At 57.2% G+C, this 18,860-nt stretch overlaps 2 protein-coding genes across 10 annotated transcripts; both read left to right on the top strand.

Annotated features, from left to right (window-relative positions):
- Positions 1-90: 90 nt before the first annotated feature.
- ZNF205 (zinc finger protein 205) lies at positions 91-7,758 on the top strand. Of its 5 annotated transcripts, none has more exons than XM_082362130.1 (7): positions 91-439; positions 833-971; positions 3,526-3,739; positions 3,993-4,084; positions 4,443-4,563; positions 6,128-6,232; positions 6,493-7,758. In XM_082362130.1, the coding sequence occupies exons 2-7, from the start codon at positions 915-917 to the stop codon at positions 7,557-7,559; spliced, it is 1,656 nt and encodes a 551-aa protein (XP_082218256.1). In that variant the 5' UTR covers positions 91-439; positions 833-914; the 3' UTR covers positions 7,560-7,758. The 5 variants fall into 5 exon arrangements, with proteins under 5 accessions (XP_082218256.1, XP_082218259.1, XP_082218257.1 ...); XM_082362133.1 differs by having other exon boundaries at positions 6,131-6,232; XM_082362131.1 differs by having other exon boundaries at positions 91-427.
- Positions 7,759-11,716: 3,958 nt separating this feature from the next.
- ZNF213 (zinc finger protein 213) lies at positions 11,717-17,664 on the top strand. 5 transcript variants are annotated; one of them, XM_082362177.1, is made up of 6 exons: positions 11,717-11,851; positions 13,101-13,600; positions 14,357-14,480; positions 14,672-14,739; positions 14,940-15,063; positions 16,066-17,664. In XM_082362177.1, exons 2-6 carry the CDS (start codon positions 13,202-13,204, stop codon positions 16,761-16,763), a joined length of 1,413 nt encoding a protein of 470 aa, XP_082218303.1. In that variant the 5' UTR covers positions 11,717-11,851; positions 13,101-13,201; the 3' UTR covers positions 16,764-17,664. The 5 variants fall into 5 exon arrangements, with proteins under 5 accessions (XP_082218303.1, XP_082218305.1, XP_082218306.1 ...); XM_082362179.1 differs by having other exon boundaries at positions 16,120-17,664; XM_082362180.1 differs by lacking the exon at positions 14,940-15,063 and adding an exon at positions 13,912-13,970 and having other exon boundaries at positions 16,120-16,738.
- Positions 17,665-18,860: the final 1,196 nt, after the last annotated feature.

The raw sequence follows: 18,860 nt of genomic DNA on the forward strand, positions 1-18,860 counted from the left end.
CGCTGTAGGGCTGCAGCTGCGCGGGGAACGGGATCTGGGAGGGACTTCCTGTTGTCCCTAATCCCAGTCTCCACCCGGCTCCCCGCGCCAGGTGCAGGCTGCGGAGACTCCCTTCCCCGGGGGAGGGGGCTCCGCCGCCCGAGGTGACCCCTCCGCCTCCACCTCGGTGAGAGGGGGGCTGGGAGGGCGCCTGGATCCCGAGACCCGCGCGGGTGGCCAGCTGGCAGGAGGGGACGGGGTCAAAGGTGGAAGGCTACGGGCTGGCAGGGAGAGGAGGCCTGGACCTGGGTTCGGAAAGAGGAAGGACATCATCTGTGCGGGACCGTGAGCAGAATGGACACCCGGCCCGGGCGGGTGGTTGCAGCCGCAGGGAGGGCTGCTGAGAGCGGGCAGCTCAATTTCTGGATCCCAGGCGGGACCGAGTCAGGTCGAGCGCAGGGTGTGTGTGTGTGTCCTGGGCCCGGGAGACGGCGGGGCCTGTATTCCTCCGCGGAGCTGGCTGTGGTGGGCGGGGCCCTACTCGGCACCTGTTTCGTAGGATCTCTGCAGACCTTTCGGCTCCTGATGACAGGAGATTCAGATTTCAAGTCACCCCGGTTTTCCTTAACCCAGTTGCTCTGAGATTCTTGCTTCAACGATAAACGGGATAATACAAAATAGCATTCTGTCAAAGAGAGGGACCAAAAAACAGCATAGAGAGTGAGACCGTTGGAGGGCGTCTCGGAGGCTTTATTTCTGATTGGGACCAGGGATGGATCTGGTCCGGCGTGGGAATTTGGAGGGCTTCAGGGATGTCCAGGAGACACTGGCTGATTTCCTTCTGCTCCTCTAGGCTCCTGGCCAGAAGCTGGAGGGGACTTGGTCAACAAGACCAAGAAACGACTCAGCTGAGCTTTGTAGCTCTGAGACAGAAAATGTCTGCGGATGGCGGAGGCATCCGTGCTACCCAGGACAAGGAGAGAGCCCAAGAGGTATGGATGGGGTGCTGGGTGAGGGAGGCATGCACTGGAAGGAACTGGAGTGGAAGGGGATTTTCAAGGCAGGGCATTTGGACCAGTGGAGAAGTTAGACTCACCGTGGGAGCAGGGCTGGTAGAGGCGGTGGGCGGATGTTGAAGAGGTGGTATGATGGGAAATACCTTCCACCTGGGAATCGACTTCTATGGGACTGCTTTGCTTTGCCTGGTGAATTCGGTAGTCAGCAGACCAAAGGCTACACGAGATAGTAAGGGGGCTGCACAGGGGTCCTGTGGGTGGGGTTTGCTCTCTGAACAGTGCTCAGAGTATATGGGCAAGCCTCAGTCTACCCTGTACTCCCCTCTACCTGGGCCCGCATCTCCTCTCTCCTTGGGTCTGAGCACATAGCCCTTCCTGTACCTGTTGCCTGTGTGTGTGTAGTTACGACTTGCGGGGAGACCAGGGTCACCAAGCTTGGGACTGGGGGAACATGAGTCAGCTGCAGCGGGATGTGCGACCTTGGGCAGGTCCCTTGGCCTCTGGGAACCAGGTGTGTCATCTATAAAATGCGGATCATGTGCCTGCCATTCCCACCTTTCTTGCCAGGTGGTTGGGAGGCTCGGAGAAGATAATAGGCACGAGAGGCCTCCGTGAGCAGCTCATCAGCCCGTAGGTGCTCATTATTGTAACATATAAAACACCACCACCCACAGCAACTAGAACCTAGGTCAGAGAAACCTGGAAATCCTCAGCTAGGGTTTCCAGTGGCTGTAAGTTCAAGTACAAATCAAGTGTCAGTTCTGTTTTCATACCATAGAAGCACAAAGAATTTTTACCGCAGTTCAGTTTCCCTTCCATAATGCCTTTGTAACACCCAGTGGGCCTCACATGTCCACAACATTCTCTGCTGATGTTGGATTCTGTCAGCTCACACAGTAGAGTAATAATAATAATTACCAGCACTGCTCTTTGTTTATCCAGAACTTTCTGGAGTGGAGAGCTCTTTCTCACGTATTATCTGTGTGGAGGCAGAGCAGCTGAGTCCCGGAGGCCGCCTGGCCTGTGTGCCTCCCAGGAACGTTGACTCCTGGCCTGAGGGTCTTATATACTGAGGTGGGTGGGGAGGTGGAGGGATAGGCTTGAGTTCCCAGCAGAAGGCTGGCCGGTGCCCAGTGCTATGGGTGGTGATGATGAGGCCTCACCAGGGCCTCCCAGTGCAAGGGAAGTGACTTTCCCAGTGCTCTGCTCTGCTCAGGACTGAAAGGCTGGTAAGCGGTGGTTCTGGATTCCAGCCCCGGTAGCCTGACTCAAAAGCTTGCTCCTCACCTCCCAGAGGGCTGGGGCAGAGGCTGCTATGAAGAGGGGAGGGAGGACCCTGGCAGCCCCATTGTGGGGGACAGTGCTAAAGGGAATGAGCCTGAGAGGAGTTTCCCTTCCATCAGACCTAGGTGGGTGCAAGTCCTCAGCACGGTTAGAGGTATGCTTGGACTTATTTTTTCCAAATCAGAAACTGCCAACAGCTCTGACCAATTGAGTTAGGACTGAAATGGCCCAAGGCCACATGTCTTCCTGTCACTTTCAAGAAGTTATGGCCCTGGGGGTGACTTGTGAGTCTGATACACTTGAGTTCAAGTCCTGGCCGAGTCACTCCAAGCTCTATGACCTTGGGCCATTGTCTGATCTCAGAGCCTGGGTGTGTGAGTTTCCTGTGTCTGCTGTAACAAAGGACCACAAACTGGGTGGCTTAAAACAACCGGCATTTATTCTCTCACACTTTGGAGGCCAGAACCCCAAAATCAAGGGGTCGGCAGGGCCCCCTCCCAAGGCTCTAGGGGAGGATCCTTCCCGCCTCTCAGCTTCTGGTGGCTCCAGGTGTCCCTTGGCTTGTGACAGCATCACTCCAGCCTCTGCTTCCATCTTCACATGGCTTCTCCTCTGTTTCTGTGTCCTCTCCTCTTTTTTTTTGGCTGCCACGTGGCTTGTGGGATCCTAGTATCCCGACCAGGGATAGAACCTGGGCCCTCGGCAGTGAAAGCGGGAGTCCTAACCACTGGACTGCCAGGGAAGCCCCTGTGTCCTCTCCTCTTATATGGACACCAGTCATTGGATTCAGGGCCCAACCTGAATCCAGGATATTTCATCTCAAGATCCGTAACTACATCTGCAAAGACCTTTTTTCCAAATAAGGTCACATTCTGAGGTTCCGAGTAGACAGGAATTTTGAGGGTACGCTATTCAACCCAGACAACTACACTCGGTTTCCTCATATATTAAAGAATAGCAATCCACACTCCTGTGGGAGGTGTGAGGCTCGAAGTGGGAAGAGGCATCTGCCCTGTGGGCACCCAGCAGGGCCTCGATGAGCCTCCCCTCCTTCCCTCACTGTCCGGCCTCACAGGGGTGAACCACGGATGTGCAGGTCTTAGGGACGGAGACGGAAGGAGGGCCAGCCTTGCATCTGGGTGTGCGTTCTGCCACCCTTGGTGTCTACCTCTGCAGGTCCCCGAGCGTGGAGTTCTGCTGTGTCTCCCATTCTCTGTCCCAGTGCTGATGGGGCTGTTATTTCTAGACTCCAGGTCACGGGCATTCTTGTCAAGAAATGCTTTCCGAGTCGGAGGGGACAGTGCCGTTGGGAGCCGCTCAGGAGTCACCCCACATCAAGATGGAACCAGAAGAGCCGCACCCTGAGGGGGCATCACAGGAGGCCAGAGCTCAAGGAGCACGGGGCTGGGTGCCCCTAAGCCAGGGCTCTAAGGAGAAAGTGCATTTCCTGCCTGGTGGAGGTGAGGATGGGGATGTGGAGAGAGGCACTTTCCCAGGTAGATGCTCAGCCCAAGTGGGAGACCCTGATGTCTGCCCCACCTGCCCCTTGGAGGCCGCCCCTCAGAGCCCACTGACCCTCTTCTTGGATCAGGTTGGGGGTGGAGTTGGAGGCACCGTGGGTGTCCCTGGTGGGCCTGGCATGAGCTCACTGCGGGGAGTGGGAGGGCCAAGCGGGACGAGGTGGACGCCCTGAGGACCTCTCTCCTCTCTCAGCCCTCCCCTCCCCCCAGATCCCTGTGCTCTCTCACGAGGGGAGGACCAGAGACCGGCGGATGGCCGCGGCGCTCCTCACTGCCTGGTCCCAGGTGAGTGTCCCCATCCAGAGCTGGAGCCGAAGGACGTGGAGGGACAGCGTCTCTGAATTGTCCTCCGGATCTGAGCGCTGGACCTGGGGGTGGGGACTGGAGATCCTGAGCTTTGGCAGTGGTGCCGAACAGAAGGATCCTTGTTTTTGTCTCTTGTCTCCTGCTGTACACAAGCGCTTTGTTCTTGCCCCCAAAAGCCTTCCTTGGGCAACTGTCCTGCTTCACCATCACACCTGAGGGCCAGCCTCACTTGAGTCAGCAGGATGGGAGTCGGGGTTTTGCCCTTGTCCTGGCACCACCGTGCCCCTCCACCACGTCCTGGCGTGTCCTGGAGAGTGGGCATTTCGTGTTGTTTCAGATGCCAGTGACCTTTGAGGACGTGGCTGTGTACCTCTCCCGGGAGGAGTGGGGGAGGCTGGACCACACACAGCAGAGCTTCTACAGGGATGTCCTGCAGAAGAGGAACGGGCTGTCCTTGGGTAAGGGCTCACTCGTGCTGGGGTGCTGCTTCCTGAGGCCCTGGGAAGTCAGCGGTGGGGCCCATCTGCCATCACCTCCTCCTCCCTTTCCAGGGCTTGAACCCCCTCTTGTGGTTCATCCAGACCTCGCTGTACTATAGAAGCTTCCTAGTGATGGATGTGTTCTGGTCGGTGCTGATATGGTAGCCATGAGCCATATGTGGCTATTGACCCCTAGAAATGCAGCTAGGGCAACTGAGTTTTTTGTTTTATCTCATTTTAATCAGCTCAGATTTGAATTGAAATAGCCACACGTGGCTAGTGGCTGCTGTGCTGGACGGTGCCGACCTAGAGACTGTGCTTCTCTCCAGTTCTTCCCTAGCTTATTCCAGTAGTTCCCCCCCTTCCAAGCCCAGCTTCAGAGGTATCTGAGCAGAAAGCCTGGCTCTGGGCCGGGCTGCTAGCCCAGAGGACGGGGAGCAGTGCCAGCTAATCGCTCCAGGCCTTTGACTCTGAACTGTCACATCCACCCCAGGGCCGTGTCCTCTTCTCAGAGGGGCCTTGGCTCCCTTGGTTTTTCGCATGGTAAGCAGTAAAGTCCCAGGGCTTTGATTCCTCAGTTTCAGGCTCTAGTTTTCATGGCAGACTTTTATGAGGGCTTATGGAAAAATCAGCATTCATTCATTCATTGTCGTTCATTCGGTCATTCTGTCTGTTTGTCTGTCAGTGCACGTCTCTTGCACACCTGCTAGTCCAGGTGGAGCCAGGGTCTTGGTAATTCCACCCTCTGACTTTGATGGTGGGCCAAGACCCCTGCTGTCCCTGGTGGGCCCCAGGATCACAGCAGCTGCTGTGCTCACACCTTTAATTATCTCTGGTTTGCTCACCACCCATTGTTAGCACTCTCCGGGGCCCAGGCCAGCAGGTCCAGGCAAGTCCTGGGAGATCAGAGGGAACCAGCATCCACTCCACAGCCCCATGGCAGGCCTCACGAATGCCCTAAACCACCCAGTTGGTCCAAACATTCCTTCCCTCCCATGGGGCTTGGATCAGGGCATGGAGGCCAGGGCCGCTCTGCTCTCTTCCTGACTTGACCAGAATTCCCAGGCCCTCACCCTGGGGTACTTGGCAAATGGGCCTTTGGTCTTTGACTTCTGGGTGGTCAGTGTCCCTGGCCCTCTTATCGCAGGCCCTCCCACTTGGCCTCTCTTTGCCCACTGCCCCTCCCCCAGGAGCCCTTTTTGCCTGTGATCCTGGGAAGGTGCAGGTGCAGGATAGGAAGACTGCATCTGGTTTCTGACATTGCTGGACTCACTGCTGGGGACAGTGTGACATAGAGGTGGCCAGCAGCTGACCTGGCCCAGCCCTGAGAAGAGTGTGCCTGGAGGTTGCCCCGGAGTGTGCATCCTGAGAGGGCATGGCCATCTGCCCCCAGTGACTGTTGAGCTCACTTGGTTTTGCCCCGTGTTTGCAGAGCTGCACCCCTTCTTCTTTTGCTCCATCACCTCTCCGGGGAGGTGGAGGGTGGTTTCTGCTTGCTGTGCAGCCCGAAAGGCCCTGACTGAGCACAGCATCTCTTCCCAAGCAGGGTTTCCCTTCAGCAGGACTTTCTGGGCCTCTCAAGTGCAGGGCAAGGGCGAGGCCTCGGGATCCTGCCAGCTGATGGGAGATGAGGAGGAGGAGAAGAGAGGTGCGTGCAGAGGTGACAGGTGGGCGGGGCAGTAGGGTCGTGGCTGTCACTCCCAGGTGCCCCATGTCAGTGCGGGCTGTTTCCTGTGGGGTGCAGACACACAGCCCCTCCTGGGGCAGGGCCACCAGCCCTCCCTCCTGTGTGGAGGGTGGCTCTTGCTTCCAGGGTTCCCAGCAGGTCCTTGCCCTAATTTCTAGCTCCACAATTCCCCCGGGGCCCTCATGAAAGCCTCTGCCTTGCTGGAATCCCTCTTTATCCAGGAGCCGTGGAGGTGGGCAAGGAGGAGCTAGCCCCGTCCCTGGGAGCCCTTGGGGATATGAAGTCCTTCAAAAGCAGGGTGGGGAGAGCCCAGGGGGACGCCCCACGGTGTGGGCAGCGAGCAGTCGGCGGCCAGAGCTCAGGGCCAGCCAAGGACGATGTGCAGCCGGGTCCCGCGGAGGAGGCACAGTCGGAACCAGCCCCGCCTGACATCGGCATCCCGAAAGCCCAGGAGGGCCGCTTCCCAGAGCAACCCAGAGAGGGGGAGACGACCGCCCCTGAGAGCAGCGAGGAGGGCCTGGCCCCTGACGGCGACGCCGGCAAGAAGACCTACAAGTGCGAGCAGTGCGGCAAGGCCTTCAGCTGGCACTCGCACTTGGTGACGCACCGGCGCACGCACACGGGCGAGAAGCCCTACGCCTGCACGGACTGTGGCAAGCGCTTCGGCCGCAGCTCGCACCTCATCCAGCACCAGATCATCCACACTGGCGAGAAGCCCTACACCTGCCCGTCGTGCTGGAAGAGCTTTAGCCACCACTCGACGCTGATCCAGCACCAGCGCATCCACACGGGTGAGAAGCCCTACGTGTGCGACCGCTGCGCCAAGCGCTTCACCCGCCGCTCGGACTTGGTCACCCACCAGGGCACCCACACGGGTGCCAAGCCGCACAAATGCCCCATCTGCGGCAAGTGCTTCACGCAGAGCTCAGCCCTGGTCACCCACCAGCGCACCCACACCGGGGTCAAGCCCTACCCGTGCCCCGAGTGCGGCAAGTGCTTCAGCCAGCGTTCCAACCTCATCGCCCACAACCGCACGCACACCGGCGAGAAGCCCTACCACTGCCTCGACTGCGGCAAGAGCTTCAGCCACAGCTCCCACCTCACCGCCCACCAGCGCACCCACCGCGGCGTCCGGCCCTACTCCTGCCCCCTGTGCGGCAAGAGCTTCAGCCGGCGCTCCAACCTGCACCGGCACGAGAAGATCCACACGGCGGGGCCCAAGGCCCTGGCCATGCTGATGCTGGGGGCAGCTGGGGCTCTGGCGGCGCCCCCTCCGGCCCCCACCTAGGAGGCTGAGAGATAGGGTCCGGCCCGGAGACAGGGAAGGAGGGGGATTGGAGCGGGGGCAGCTGCTGCGGGGGTGTGACCTGGGAGGCCCAGGAAGGGAGTTGGGGAGGTGCTGGCATGGGGGTGGGGCGCGGCAACACGGGAGGAGCTCGGGTGAGGAGCAGGCATGCTCACTGCAAATTAAAGGTCTTGGAATTCGAGCGACAGCCTATAGCTCTGTCTCGTGGGGCCCTGGAGGCTGACCCCGGACTTGGCTGGGGGAATTGGGGGCTCCAGGGTCAACCCAGTGTCTCCTCACTCAGCCATCCCTATGTCATCCCTCTGGGGGCTTGGGCACCTTCCTCCCCAGCCTTCACCTGGCTTGGACCCGTTCCAGAGCCTATAGCAAAGGCTTCTGAGCACAGAGGTTTCCAAACCTGAAGTCAGCTGGCCACTTCTGAAATTGTGGACCCGGTGGGGTGGTCTGCTGCTGTGGTCACTTGTCCCAGGCATTGCCCACTGAGCTCTGGACCCTCCCTGGGCTCTTCTCTTTGGGACCCGGGAGGAGGGCCGAGCCAGCATGGGAATTCATGCTCAGTGCCTCCTGCCTTCCCTGTCTCCTGTCTCAGGCACTGGGGCCTGCATTTTGTGACTGGACGTTTTCACCTTCGTCCCTGGGGACCCAGCTGTAATCCAGTGAGGATTTCTCACTTACCAGGGACCCTGCCCCTCCTGGTCCTTCCTGAGGCTGCTGCCAGCTCCCTCTCCTACTTCTCACCTCCTTGGTCTCTTTGCACATGTCCTTTATAATTTGCCCTATCCGCCTCTGCCTGGCTGTTTTACTCCTGGCCTTCTGGTTTTTTAGCTCTGAAGCTTCTCATTCTCTACGTTTCCCCCCCACCCCCGGGGAGGGGTGGGCTCAGCTTGCTTATTGTCCTAGGTTTGCAGCTCAGCTCTCACAATTACATTCAGACACCAAATGACCTTGAGGATGTCTGCATCAGCGAGGCTGTTGGGACCCCACCTGTCTCTGCAGATCACATGGCCAGCAGGGCAGTCGCAGCCCTGGTTAGCTCCCAGCCAATAAGGGATGAAATGTCTTGAACAGGACGGCGGACTGAGAATAGTAATAATAGCTGCCAGTGGCAGCTGCCCTGTCAGGCGTGGGGCCAAGCACCATATATATGTTTCCTCAACGCTCTACAAGTCTGAGCAGTGGGTTTCATCTCAGTTTTATAGAGGAGGAAACGGGCCAATAAGTCCAATAACTTGTCCAAAGTCATTCAACCAGAGAGCTGGAAGGTGGGGCTCAGGTCCAGGGTTTTTATTTGTTTGTTTATTTATTTACTTGGTTGCACCGGGTCTTAGTTGTGGCTCGCTGGCTCCTTAGTTGCAGCACATGGGCTCCTTAGTTGCGGCTGCAGGGCTCCTCAGTTGTGGCTCACTGGCTCCTTAGTTGTGGCATGTGAACTCCCAGTTGCAGCATGCATGTGGGATCTAGTTCCCTGACCAGGGATCGATCCCGGGGCCCCTGCATTGGGAGCATGGAGTCCTATCCACTGTGCCACCAAGGAAGTCCCAAGATATTTAGGGAGTTCTAGACAATGCTATAAGACTAAGAAAATAATGAGTATAAATTCTGGAAATGAATATAAATTTTCTGGAAAGAAAATTTTCCCTTTTTACATCATAGAAAAATAAACTATCAGAAGGAAAGGAAAGTACAATAAGGTGGTCAATTTCAATATAATTATATACAAATTATCATCCATCAGCAATGCCCAATAGAACATATGGTAGGTGTGCTAGTTATTTATTGTCCCTCAAACCCCCAATACACCCTTTTTGTCCTGCTTTGTGGTAATGGAGCCGGATCCCATGGACGTTTCTCCTTTGCAAGCCAACTTGATGTTAATCTTTGTCAGTACAGGGTGAAGAACAATGTAAGGGCACACTGGAAATAGGGACTTTCAAGTTCTTTCTTCCTTGTGTAGTTTTCCACTGGGGCCAGTAAGGGGAGGAGAGGGAGCCCAGTAGCATCCACTTCAGCGGTCTTCTTAGAACAGCCTGGGCTCATCCCTTCCCGCCAGTAGTTCAAGCAAATGCAGGAAGGTGTACGTAGTAAACATCTGCAAATGGAAAAATGGAAACAATCTAAATATCCAAGAGTAAGGAACTTTAAATGGAATATGGAACTTCCATGCTTTGGAATACTATGCAGCTTGCACAACAGATGGATTTTATTTATAGATGCTGATTTGGAAACATATCTTTGATAGACTTTTTTTTTTTTTTTAATATTTTGTGTCTCCACAAGGCATTACGGTTATCTGAGATGAATTTTTATTTATTTATTTATTTTTGGCTGCGTTGGATCTTCGTTGCTGGGCGCGGGCTTCCTCTAGTTGTGTCGAGTGTAGGCTGCTCTTCGTTGCGGTGCGTGGGCTTCTCACCGAGGTGGCTTCTCTTGTTGCGGAGCATGGGCTCTAGGTGCGCGGGCTTCAGTAGTTGTGGCTCGCGAGCTCTAGAGCGCAGGCTCAGTAGTTGTGGTGCACCGGCTTAGTTGTTCCGCAGCATGTGGGATCTTCCCGGACCAGGGCTCGAACCCGTGTCCCCTGCATTGGCAGGCGGATTCTTAACCACTGCGCCACCAGCGAAGTCCCCTTTGATAGACTTCTGAGCCAACAAAAATTCATTAAATAGAATGATTCCAGATTTACCTTACAAATAATCATAGATGTAGAACTTAAGACTAAAATATTAATAGTGCTTATTTCTGAATGGCCTTGTTAGGGATATTTTTAACTTTCAGTTAGTTTAACCATCAGTTTTTCAACAAATATTGTGCCAGGCACAGTATTTAAGTTCTGGAGGTAGGGCAGTGAAAACAGTCTGATATCATGAAAATTATAGTCGAGTAGTGGAGGGCAAATATACAAATATGTCAGGTAGTGATAAAAGTTAGGAAGAAAAATAAGGCAGGGCAGAGGCATGGCAGCGGGGGCCGGGTGCTGTCTACATAGGGTTAGGGAAAAACCACTTTGAGGGAGTGCCATGTGAGCTGAGTGAGGAAGCTAGCTTTGTGGATATGGATGCCTTTAAAATTTTCCGTACTTTTTCTTTCCTACACTAAGGATGCAATACTTGCATAATCAAACAATAACAACAACCACAAGAAAGGATTTTCTATTTCAGAAAAAGATCTGGAGCCTCATATCTCCAAGGGGAGTAAGAAGAGGGTGGGAGCAGGTCCAAATGCATAGAGCTTCCCCGACGCGGCCCGCCTGCTTTAGATTCTCCCCAGCCTGGAGAGCCCCGCTGTCCTTCAGTCAGATCTGCTGGTCGGGGTCAGCGTCCCCGACGGTCGCGTCCTGCTGAGAGACCCTAGCCGACCCTCGGGAACAGAGGATCGCCGCAGGAGGTTCCCCGCCCCTCACTGGACTGCATTTCCCAGCAAGCTCCGCGCCCTGCTAGAAGCGGCTAAAGACTACTTGGGTGGGTGCGGGACCCCAAAAGCTATAAACGAGTCTCCCAAGGCTGAGTTCCAGCTCCTGGACCACGGCCCCCTCAGCTCTCGACCCACTGTGTAGCGGAAAGAGCAGGGGACGGAAGGAAGAGTCCACGCCCGAGCATCCCTTGCGGCGGAGCAGGCAATCCATTCGTAGCTGGGCCCAGCGACGTCTCTACCCAGCAGGCCAGCCTTGGCTTTTCCTTTTCACCCTTCACGGGCCAGAGGAACACAGAAAACTGAAAGACAAGGCGAGAGGGAGAAAGCGCGAATCTAGGTGCAGACCTCAGCCTGGGGGCACGGGTGTTGACGCGCATGACGTCACTGCCTTCTGATTGGCCATCCCTGGACATTCTCACCGTTCATTGGTCATCCTTCAGGGAGAAGGCCGGTATAGTAGGCGAACGGCCTCCTGGGGAGAGTAGTCGGGCGTGCTTGTCTCAGCGCATGCGCCATGTCGTTTCCCGGCGAGCCCCGCGCGAATTTCCGGCACCGAAACCTGGAGGCGGAAACTGGGAACGCCTGGGCGGCTGTGGGCGGTGTGAGCCTGGGGGGGCGGGACAGGCGACGCAGCCCGCCTGGCTCCGAGGTCGAGTGTAGGGCTCCGGGCGGCCGGGGCCGGCGCCCGGAGGCAGAGGCCGAAGGAGGCGCGCACCTCAGGGAGGTGCAGGGGAGAAGCCTGGGGCGCCGCACCCGCTGCTCGCCCCTCCGCCTCTCATCTCCGCTCAGGCAAGGCTGCTGGGATCGAGCGCGGGGCTCTGGCCGGGTCCGCGTTCCCGACTGCCGAGTCCTACTGAGCGACTCTGGTGAGTTCCTGGCTCTGTCCGAGCGGAGCCTTCTCCTCGGTCACTGGAGGATGAGCATGGAGAACGTACCTTTCAGAATAAAGTAAATAAAGTGCTTAGTGTGTAGTAGAAAAGAATTGGAAACAACCTGAATGCCTCACTCGGGTGGGTATTCATTAAGAAACGAGTACATCCATGCCGCGGAATCTCCTAGAGCGGCTGAAGGAAGCAGCATTGCTGGGTAGAAAAGCAAATGACAAAATAGTATTGCGGTAAGACCTGATTTATGTAAAAACAAGCACAAAGCACTTTCCCCCCGGTTTCTATGGATATATTTCCAGTAAATGAACAGGGAAAGATTTGGGAGGTCATATGTCACACTGTTAATGGGGGTGCAGCTGCAGTGTGGAAGGGAGAGTGTCTCTTTTATGTATTTCTGTATTGTCTAACCCTCCCGTTTTATTACAATGGTTTGTATCACTTTTTTTGTTGAAACAAAAAGCAATTAAAAATACTCCAAAATACACACCTTTCAGGACTGTTGTGAAGAGAAGCAGTAAGGTATAACTATGTCTCACGTTCATGTGTATCTGGATAAATGGCTCAGGATGGTGTCTGTGGGGCCTTTGCTGACACACTAGGAGCCAAAATTTGAGAAAAATACAGTACATATATTGTATATTAAATAACGCTGCCAGCGCAATCGGGTACAACACTCAGTAATCAAAACATTAGTTTAAAAAAAACTTTTTTTTTTTTTTTTTTTGGCCGCACTGCACGGCTTGCGAGATCTTAGTTCCCCACCCAGGGATCGAACCCGGGCCCTAGCAGTGAAAGCGCGGAGTCCTAACCACTGGACCGCCAGGAATTCCCATTTAAAAGGAATTTTTTTTAATTGAAGAATAATATACAGAAATATACATCAGAAGTACAGCTTGATAGATTTTTACAAATTGAACAAATACATTAATATTTCTCCCATAGAACATATGAACATTTACATTAAGTGAGATAAATGGAGGTTATAAATATGCTCATCTCATGTCAGTAGACCAGGTGGTGAAAACCTGGGAGTTTTGGATTTTGGAGCTGAGGATAAGGAGCCGCGGATCTGTATTGGTAGGAGAGAGTCATGTGAGCAAGGCTTTATAGGAGAGCCTAAAATAGCCTTCAAGGCCAGGAAGAACGGGAGCTGGAGTCCCTGGATGTCCCTCAAGGCTGGTGATTGCTCATGTACCGCCCCCCTCCTGCTATTCTGCTCTTCCCCCAGGAGTGCCTGTCCAGATGCCAACCAAGCTGCCACTGGGGATCCCTCTGGGAGATTGAAGGCCCAGGTTGAGGCTGACCAGCCCTGAGCCTTAGGCCAGGGGAATGGCAGCCCCCCCAGAGCCTCAGGACCAGGCCCCTGGGGAGGGAGAAGGGCTTCTGATCGTGAAGGTAGAAGATTCCTCCTGGGAGCAGGATGCTGCCCAGCAAGAGGACAGCAGGGATTCAGAGGCGTGCCGCCAGCGCTTTCGGCAGTTCTGCTACGGGGATGCACGCGGACCCCACGAGGCCTTCAGCCAGCTCTGGGAGCTCTGCTGCCGCTGGCTGCGGCCCGAGCTGCGCACCAAGGAGCAGATCCTGGAGCTGCTGGTGCTGGAGCAGTTCCTGAGCGTGCTGCCCGTGGGCGTCCAGGGCTGGGTATGCGAACGATGCCCGGGGAGTGGCGAGGAAGCCGTTGCCTTGGTGGAGGACCTGCAAAAGCAGCCAGTGAAAGCTTGGCCACAGGTGAGGGGCCCCTCCCGCATCCAGGGGCACCTGGATGGCACCTGGACTGAGGAGAGGTGGCCATCTCTATAGGGATGAGTCCTCCAGGGGGCGGGACGGGGGTTGGGGGTGGGGGAGGACATGGAGAGCCAGAGGGAGCGTCCACAGGAGCTTGTCATAATGTGTGGCCTTTCTGAAAGACACTGTCCAAGTGAATCTGGTTTCTTTTTGGTGGCTTTGGAGGGCAGCAGCAGGACCAAAGTGGGCATGCTCCAGGAAGGCAGGTTTTAGCTCCACAGGTTCTGCAAACGTTTATTTGTGTTCTGCTCTAGGCCAGGCCCTGGGGATACAGTGATGTGCATAGTGAGAGCACCAAAGGGGGTGTGAGAAGGTAGAGCTGTCCCTGTGAACCCTGCTGTCTTGTGGGGTGTTGGGTCCTTGACACTGGAAGCGTCTGGGGAGATGCTAATGTGTGGCGGGGGTGTGGGGTTCTGCCCTTGACAGGAAGGTCTCCCCCCACGGCCCCTTGCTAAGTGGCTCTTTGATTCTGGCCTTTGGGGGCTGGTTCTTGCCTCACGCTTGGTCGGGGAGTGTCCCTGGGCACATAGCACTGCCTGGTGTCACATTCTCATCTGGTCTTTCCTGGGGCCCTGTGTTGACCTTCTTCCCCACACCCAGCCTCCTGAGGGATGTGTCCCGTGTCTCCTTCCCAGGGGTTAATCTCTGTCTCCCCCATCTGGTCTTGGTGCTGATGAGCATGTTGTGGTTCCTGCACAGGACATGCCCTCAGAGGGGGTGGAACCTGAGGCTGCAGTCCAGGGATCTCAGGCCCAGGGGCCTCCCCGGAAGGCAGGGACACGAAGCCGACCACCTGTACCCTGGGAGCAGCACAGCCATGGTGGTGAGTAAGCTTGAAGGTGGCAGAGTGGCTGGACAGGGGCCTGGGTCTTTCCTGGGCGTTGCCCTCAAGGGAGCAAGTAGGGTATTTCTGTTCTGAGAAGGCAAGGTGTACGTGTGTGTGTGAAGGAGAGTGTGTGAGATCTCACTCCCGGCCTGGGCTGGCCTCTTTGAGGCTCCATTCTTTCCCTGCAGCCCAGCTTCCGGCTCTTCTTAAAGAGGGGAGCACCAGAGAGACGACAGATACCTGCTTTGCCTCTGGGGTGAGTTACCAGTCCCTTTGTCCCCTCTGATGCTGATGAGTCCCTGTAATGGGTCTTGCCTTCTCACCAAGGCCTCTTCCATCCATCCTTTCTGGCCCGGACCTGTCCTGTTTCCCATCCCCCTTCCTGTCTCTGCCCATGACTGCCTGGGGAGTCCTGAGCAGGGCAGCCCTGAACTGGGTTTTCTCACCTCATTCCAGGGACCTGTGACATTTGGAGACATTCCCTTCTATTTCTCCCGGGAAGAATGGGGGTCCCTGGACCCTGCTCAGAGGGATCTCTTCTGGGACATAAAAAGGGAGAACTCCCAGAACGTTGCCCTGGGTAAGCAGTGGGCACAGCGAGGGGCCTAGGGGTCTTTGGCTCTTTTGAGCTGGAGGCTCTCGCCTCCTTGGAGTCCCAGCAGCAGTGGGTGGGCCCAGGCAGGCCCCACCCCTGCACACCCTTCTGAAATCCTCAGTCTTCCTCCCAAGTCCTTGCTTAGCTGGCTCCAAAGAGGGCTTTCCCTGCATCTCTTTAAGAGCCCCCGGAGGTTTCGTTTATGCGGGTGTTCACTTTTCTCTGCCTGTGATGGCATGGGCAACATGCCAGGACTGTGCTGAGCACGGGTACAGGCATTTTCTCATGGGATCCTCACAACCCACTGCATGAAAGCGTGTGCACGTTTATAGACGAGGGACCTGAGACTCAGAGAGGTTGAAGGACACTGAAGGGACGGAGCTGGGACTTCGTGCAAACATGGTTGTGAGGCCCCCTCAGCCTGCCCGGTGAAGAGGCGCAGACAGACACCTGCTCACTAGAGGCCGCGCTGCTGGGTTTCTCTCCAGGTCAGGGCCTTCCTAAGCACTGTTTGGGGATCATCTCATTTAATCCGCGCAACCCAGTGGGACCAGCTAAGATCCCTCCCGATCCACTTCTGTTTGTTCTTGAGCTGAGAGGACAAGAGCTCGTGTAGCGAGAGGAACCATGTTAGCTGAGCCCTGTGGTTCCTTGGTTGCTGATAACAAATGGTGAGGGTTGGGATCATTTACAGATGACCTCAATCTATGCAGTTTTGGAGTTTGAATAGCCAGGGCTTGGGGTGGGACATTGGATCGCAGTGTGGGAAGGGGGCGTAGATTGGTTAGGCCTGTAGTTAGTAAGTGCTTATGCTAGAGACGCCCAGCAAGCCCCTTGCCGCTTACTCTGAACTGTTTCTCTGTCGTCGTTTTCTCGTGTCCCCATTCCATGGAGGAGGAAGCTGAGGCTGGAGTTTGCTGGAGCCCAGGGCTGTCTGAACCTGAGCCCCAGGCGCTGGCTGGGAGCCTCGTTTCTGCCTCCCCTCAGCTCTGTCCCTGGAACCGCGTGGCACTGAAGAGGCCGCCTCCTCCCCGCTTGCAGGTTTGGGACTCACGAGCCACAACGAGAGATCCCGGCTGGAGGAGGTGGTGACGGCGCTCCCGGGCCAGGCTGCTGGCGACGTGACCGTGTCCTGGAGGCTGGAGGAGGCCGAGGCCCGGCCGGGGGCGCCCCGGGGGCGGGCAGCGGGGGCGCGGCGGGGGCGGCCGCCCACGCGTCGGCGGCAGTTCCGGGACCTGGCGGCCGAGAAGCCGCACAGCTGCGGCCAGTGCGGCAAGCGCTTCCGCTGGGGCTCCGACCTGGCACGCCACCAGCGCACGCACACGGGCGAGAAGCCGCACAAGTGCCAGGAGTGCGACAAGAGCTTCCGCAGCTCCTCGGACCTGGTGCGCCACCAGGGCGTGCACACGGGCCAGAAGCCCTTCTCCTGCTCCGAGTGCGGCAAGAGCTTCAGCCGCAGTGCCTACCTGGCCGACCACCAGCGCATCCACACGGGCGAGAAGCCTTTCGGCTGCAGTGACTGCGGCAAGAGCTTCTCGCTGCGCTCCTACCTGCTGGACCACCGGCGAGTGCACACGGGCGAGCGGCCCTTCGGCTGCGGCGAGTGCGACAAGAGCTTCAAGCAGCGCGCCCACCTCATCGCCCACCAGAGCCTGCACGCCAAGATGGCCCAGCCTGTGGGGTGAGGGCCGAAAGGGCGGCCCAGGCGGGGTCCCCACCCGGCCCAGTCCACCATCTCTGCTGCCGGCAAGACTGCAGGGTCCCCCACGCGCAGAACCCATCAGCCCTGCCCGCCTGGGGACCTGGCCAACGCCCCCCAGGCATGGAATCCCCTGTGACCTCGTGGCCATATCCCTAACTGCTCTGGGGTTTTTCTTGCCCCCTGGTTTCCTGGAGCCCCGGCACATTCCAGGCTGGTGGCGTGAGCACAGGGGAGAAACTGGGGCACAGGGATGTATGAGGACTCGGGCAGGCCTGGGGTCTCCATCCCAGAACCCCATCAGCCTTGCTTGGCCCCATCGCTCTCTGTTCCCGGCCTTCTCGTCTGGGTCCATGGGCTGGGCCTTCTGTCCTGCCATCCTGTGCCTTCCCACGGGGTTGAAGGCTAAGCCTCAGGGTGCTGCTGGGCTCTGGGAGGGTCAGTCAGCCCACACCCATGAGGACCTGGGTCCTGGGTGCGGCCACAGGGGCTTTCTGGCCTCCACCCCTTCCCATTTCCAGACATTGACCGCTCTGCCCTGTCCCAGCAGCATGCGAGCTGCCTGCCTCTGCCCTCAGCCACCTCGCCCCCAGCTGAGCTCCCAAGAGTCACTCTCCACCAGTCTGGCTCCGGGGACAGAGGCCAACTGTGCAGACCAAGAAGAGGGCCAGCGGAGGCCCGCTCCCCCCACTGCTCCCCAGTCTCCTGGAGTCTCGGGGGTTTATGGTACTTAACACTAGCACTCCATCAGCACCTTGTCACTAACTCCTGAGGCGCTGTATTCCCTGCAGAAGGGCATTCACAGGGACAGACCACAGGCCCTCCCAAGGAGCTGGCCCAGCTGGCCTCAAAGGGCAGCAGCAAGGTTGAATAAACATGAAAACTTCCTCCAGGCTGTTCTTGTTCTTTAGGTGGCTGCTGGGGGTTGGGGGGAGACCTGGAATTCGTACCCCTGGGCCTCCTGGCCTGGTGGTCCTAGTGGCACGTGATGCTGGATGGTCATCAGGTGGAGCCACATTCTTGGCTTCCAGGTCACCTGGGCCCCAAGGGCTGCCATGAGCCTTGGGTCCTTCGTCCTGTCAGCTAGTGCCTGCCCTAGTCTGAGGACAGCTCAGGATGGGACAGCTGGTGGCACCCCTCCCTACTCAGCAGGAGAGTGAGGGAGCTGACTGGGAGTGGGGTCTTAACGAGGCCACTCCCTCTCTCCCTTTGATGAAACGAGGAACCAGGCTCAGAGTCCGTGACTGGTCAAGGTGGTGGCTCGTGCTGCCCGTAGAGGATCTGGAGCGCTGAGCTGGACCCTGTGCTCAAATCCCTTAGGGAGAGAGTGCTGCTGAGTCAAAATGGGCCATGCCCCATCCCCACCCAGCCCTTCACATCTGACCCTCCCCTCCCTGTCCCCAGGCTGGGCCCCGTGGAGCTGGTGGGCACGTGCTGAGAGCACCTTCTACCCCACCGAGTCCTTTCTGATTCACCAGGTGGTGGCCTCAGGGGCCACCTGAGAGGCGGTGGGGGCGGGCTGAGACAAGATGTTTTGTCCCGCAGTGTGTGTGTGTGCCAGCCTCTCTGCCCCCCATTTAACCCGGGCTTCATCCTGAGGTCACTGGACAGACCCCATTTCCCAGATGAAGCCGCCAGGGTCTCACTGGACAGCTGAGTCCAGCCCGGGGTTTCTACCTCTGGGGTGACGCCCTTCACTGCTCCCCATGCCTTCGGGCTGGCAGTTGCTCTGTGTGTGTGTGTGCGCATGCTCACACACGCGTGTGGGTGCCCTGAATGAGTAGGGGTGATGGGTGGCGGGAGCCGTGCACAAATTCTTTTGGTGCTGGTGGCTGGCTCAGAAGGGAGACACTGGGGTGTAATGAGATCAGATAGCAGGTGGGCCAGGAGCTAAGAATAGGATTGGACACAGGCTCCTGGTGCAGGTGGGGGCGTGTTAGTGCCAGCCAGGAAGCAGCCCGCTGGAGCCAGGGAACAGAGCAGGGCCTGGAGTCGTAGGGTCCAGAACGCAGGGTTCCAGGGCAGGGGACAGGGTCCAGCTCAGCTCACAAACAGAGGTGATAGGACGGGACTCAGGGAGAGG

This window comes from Balaenoptera borealis, assembly GCF_965194805.1.
Source record: "Balaenoptera borealis genome assembly, chromosome: 16".
NCBI classification, from domain to species: domain Eukaryota; kingdom Metazoa; phylum Chordata; class Mammalia; order Artiodactyla; family Balaenopteridae; genus Balaenoptera; species Balaenoptera borealis.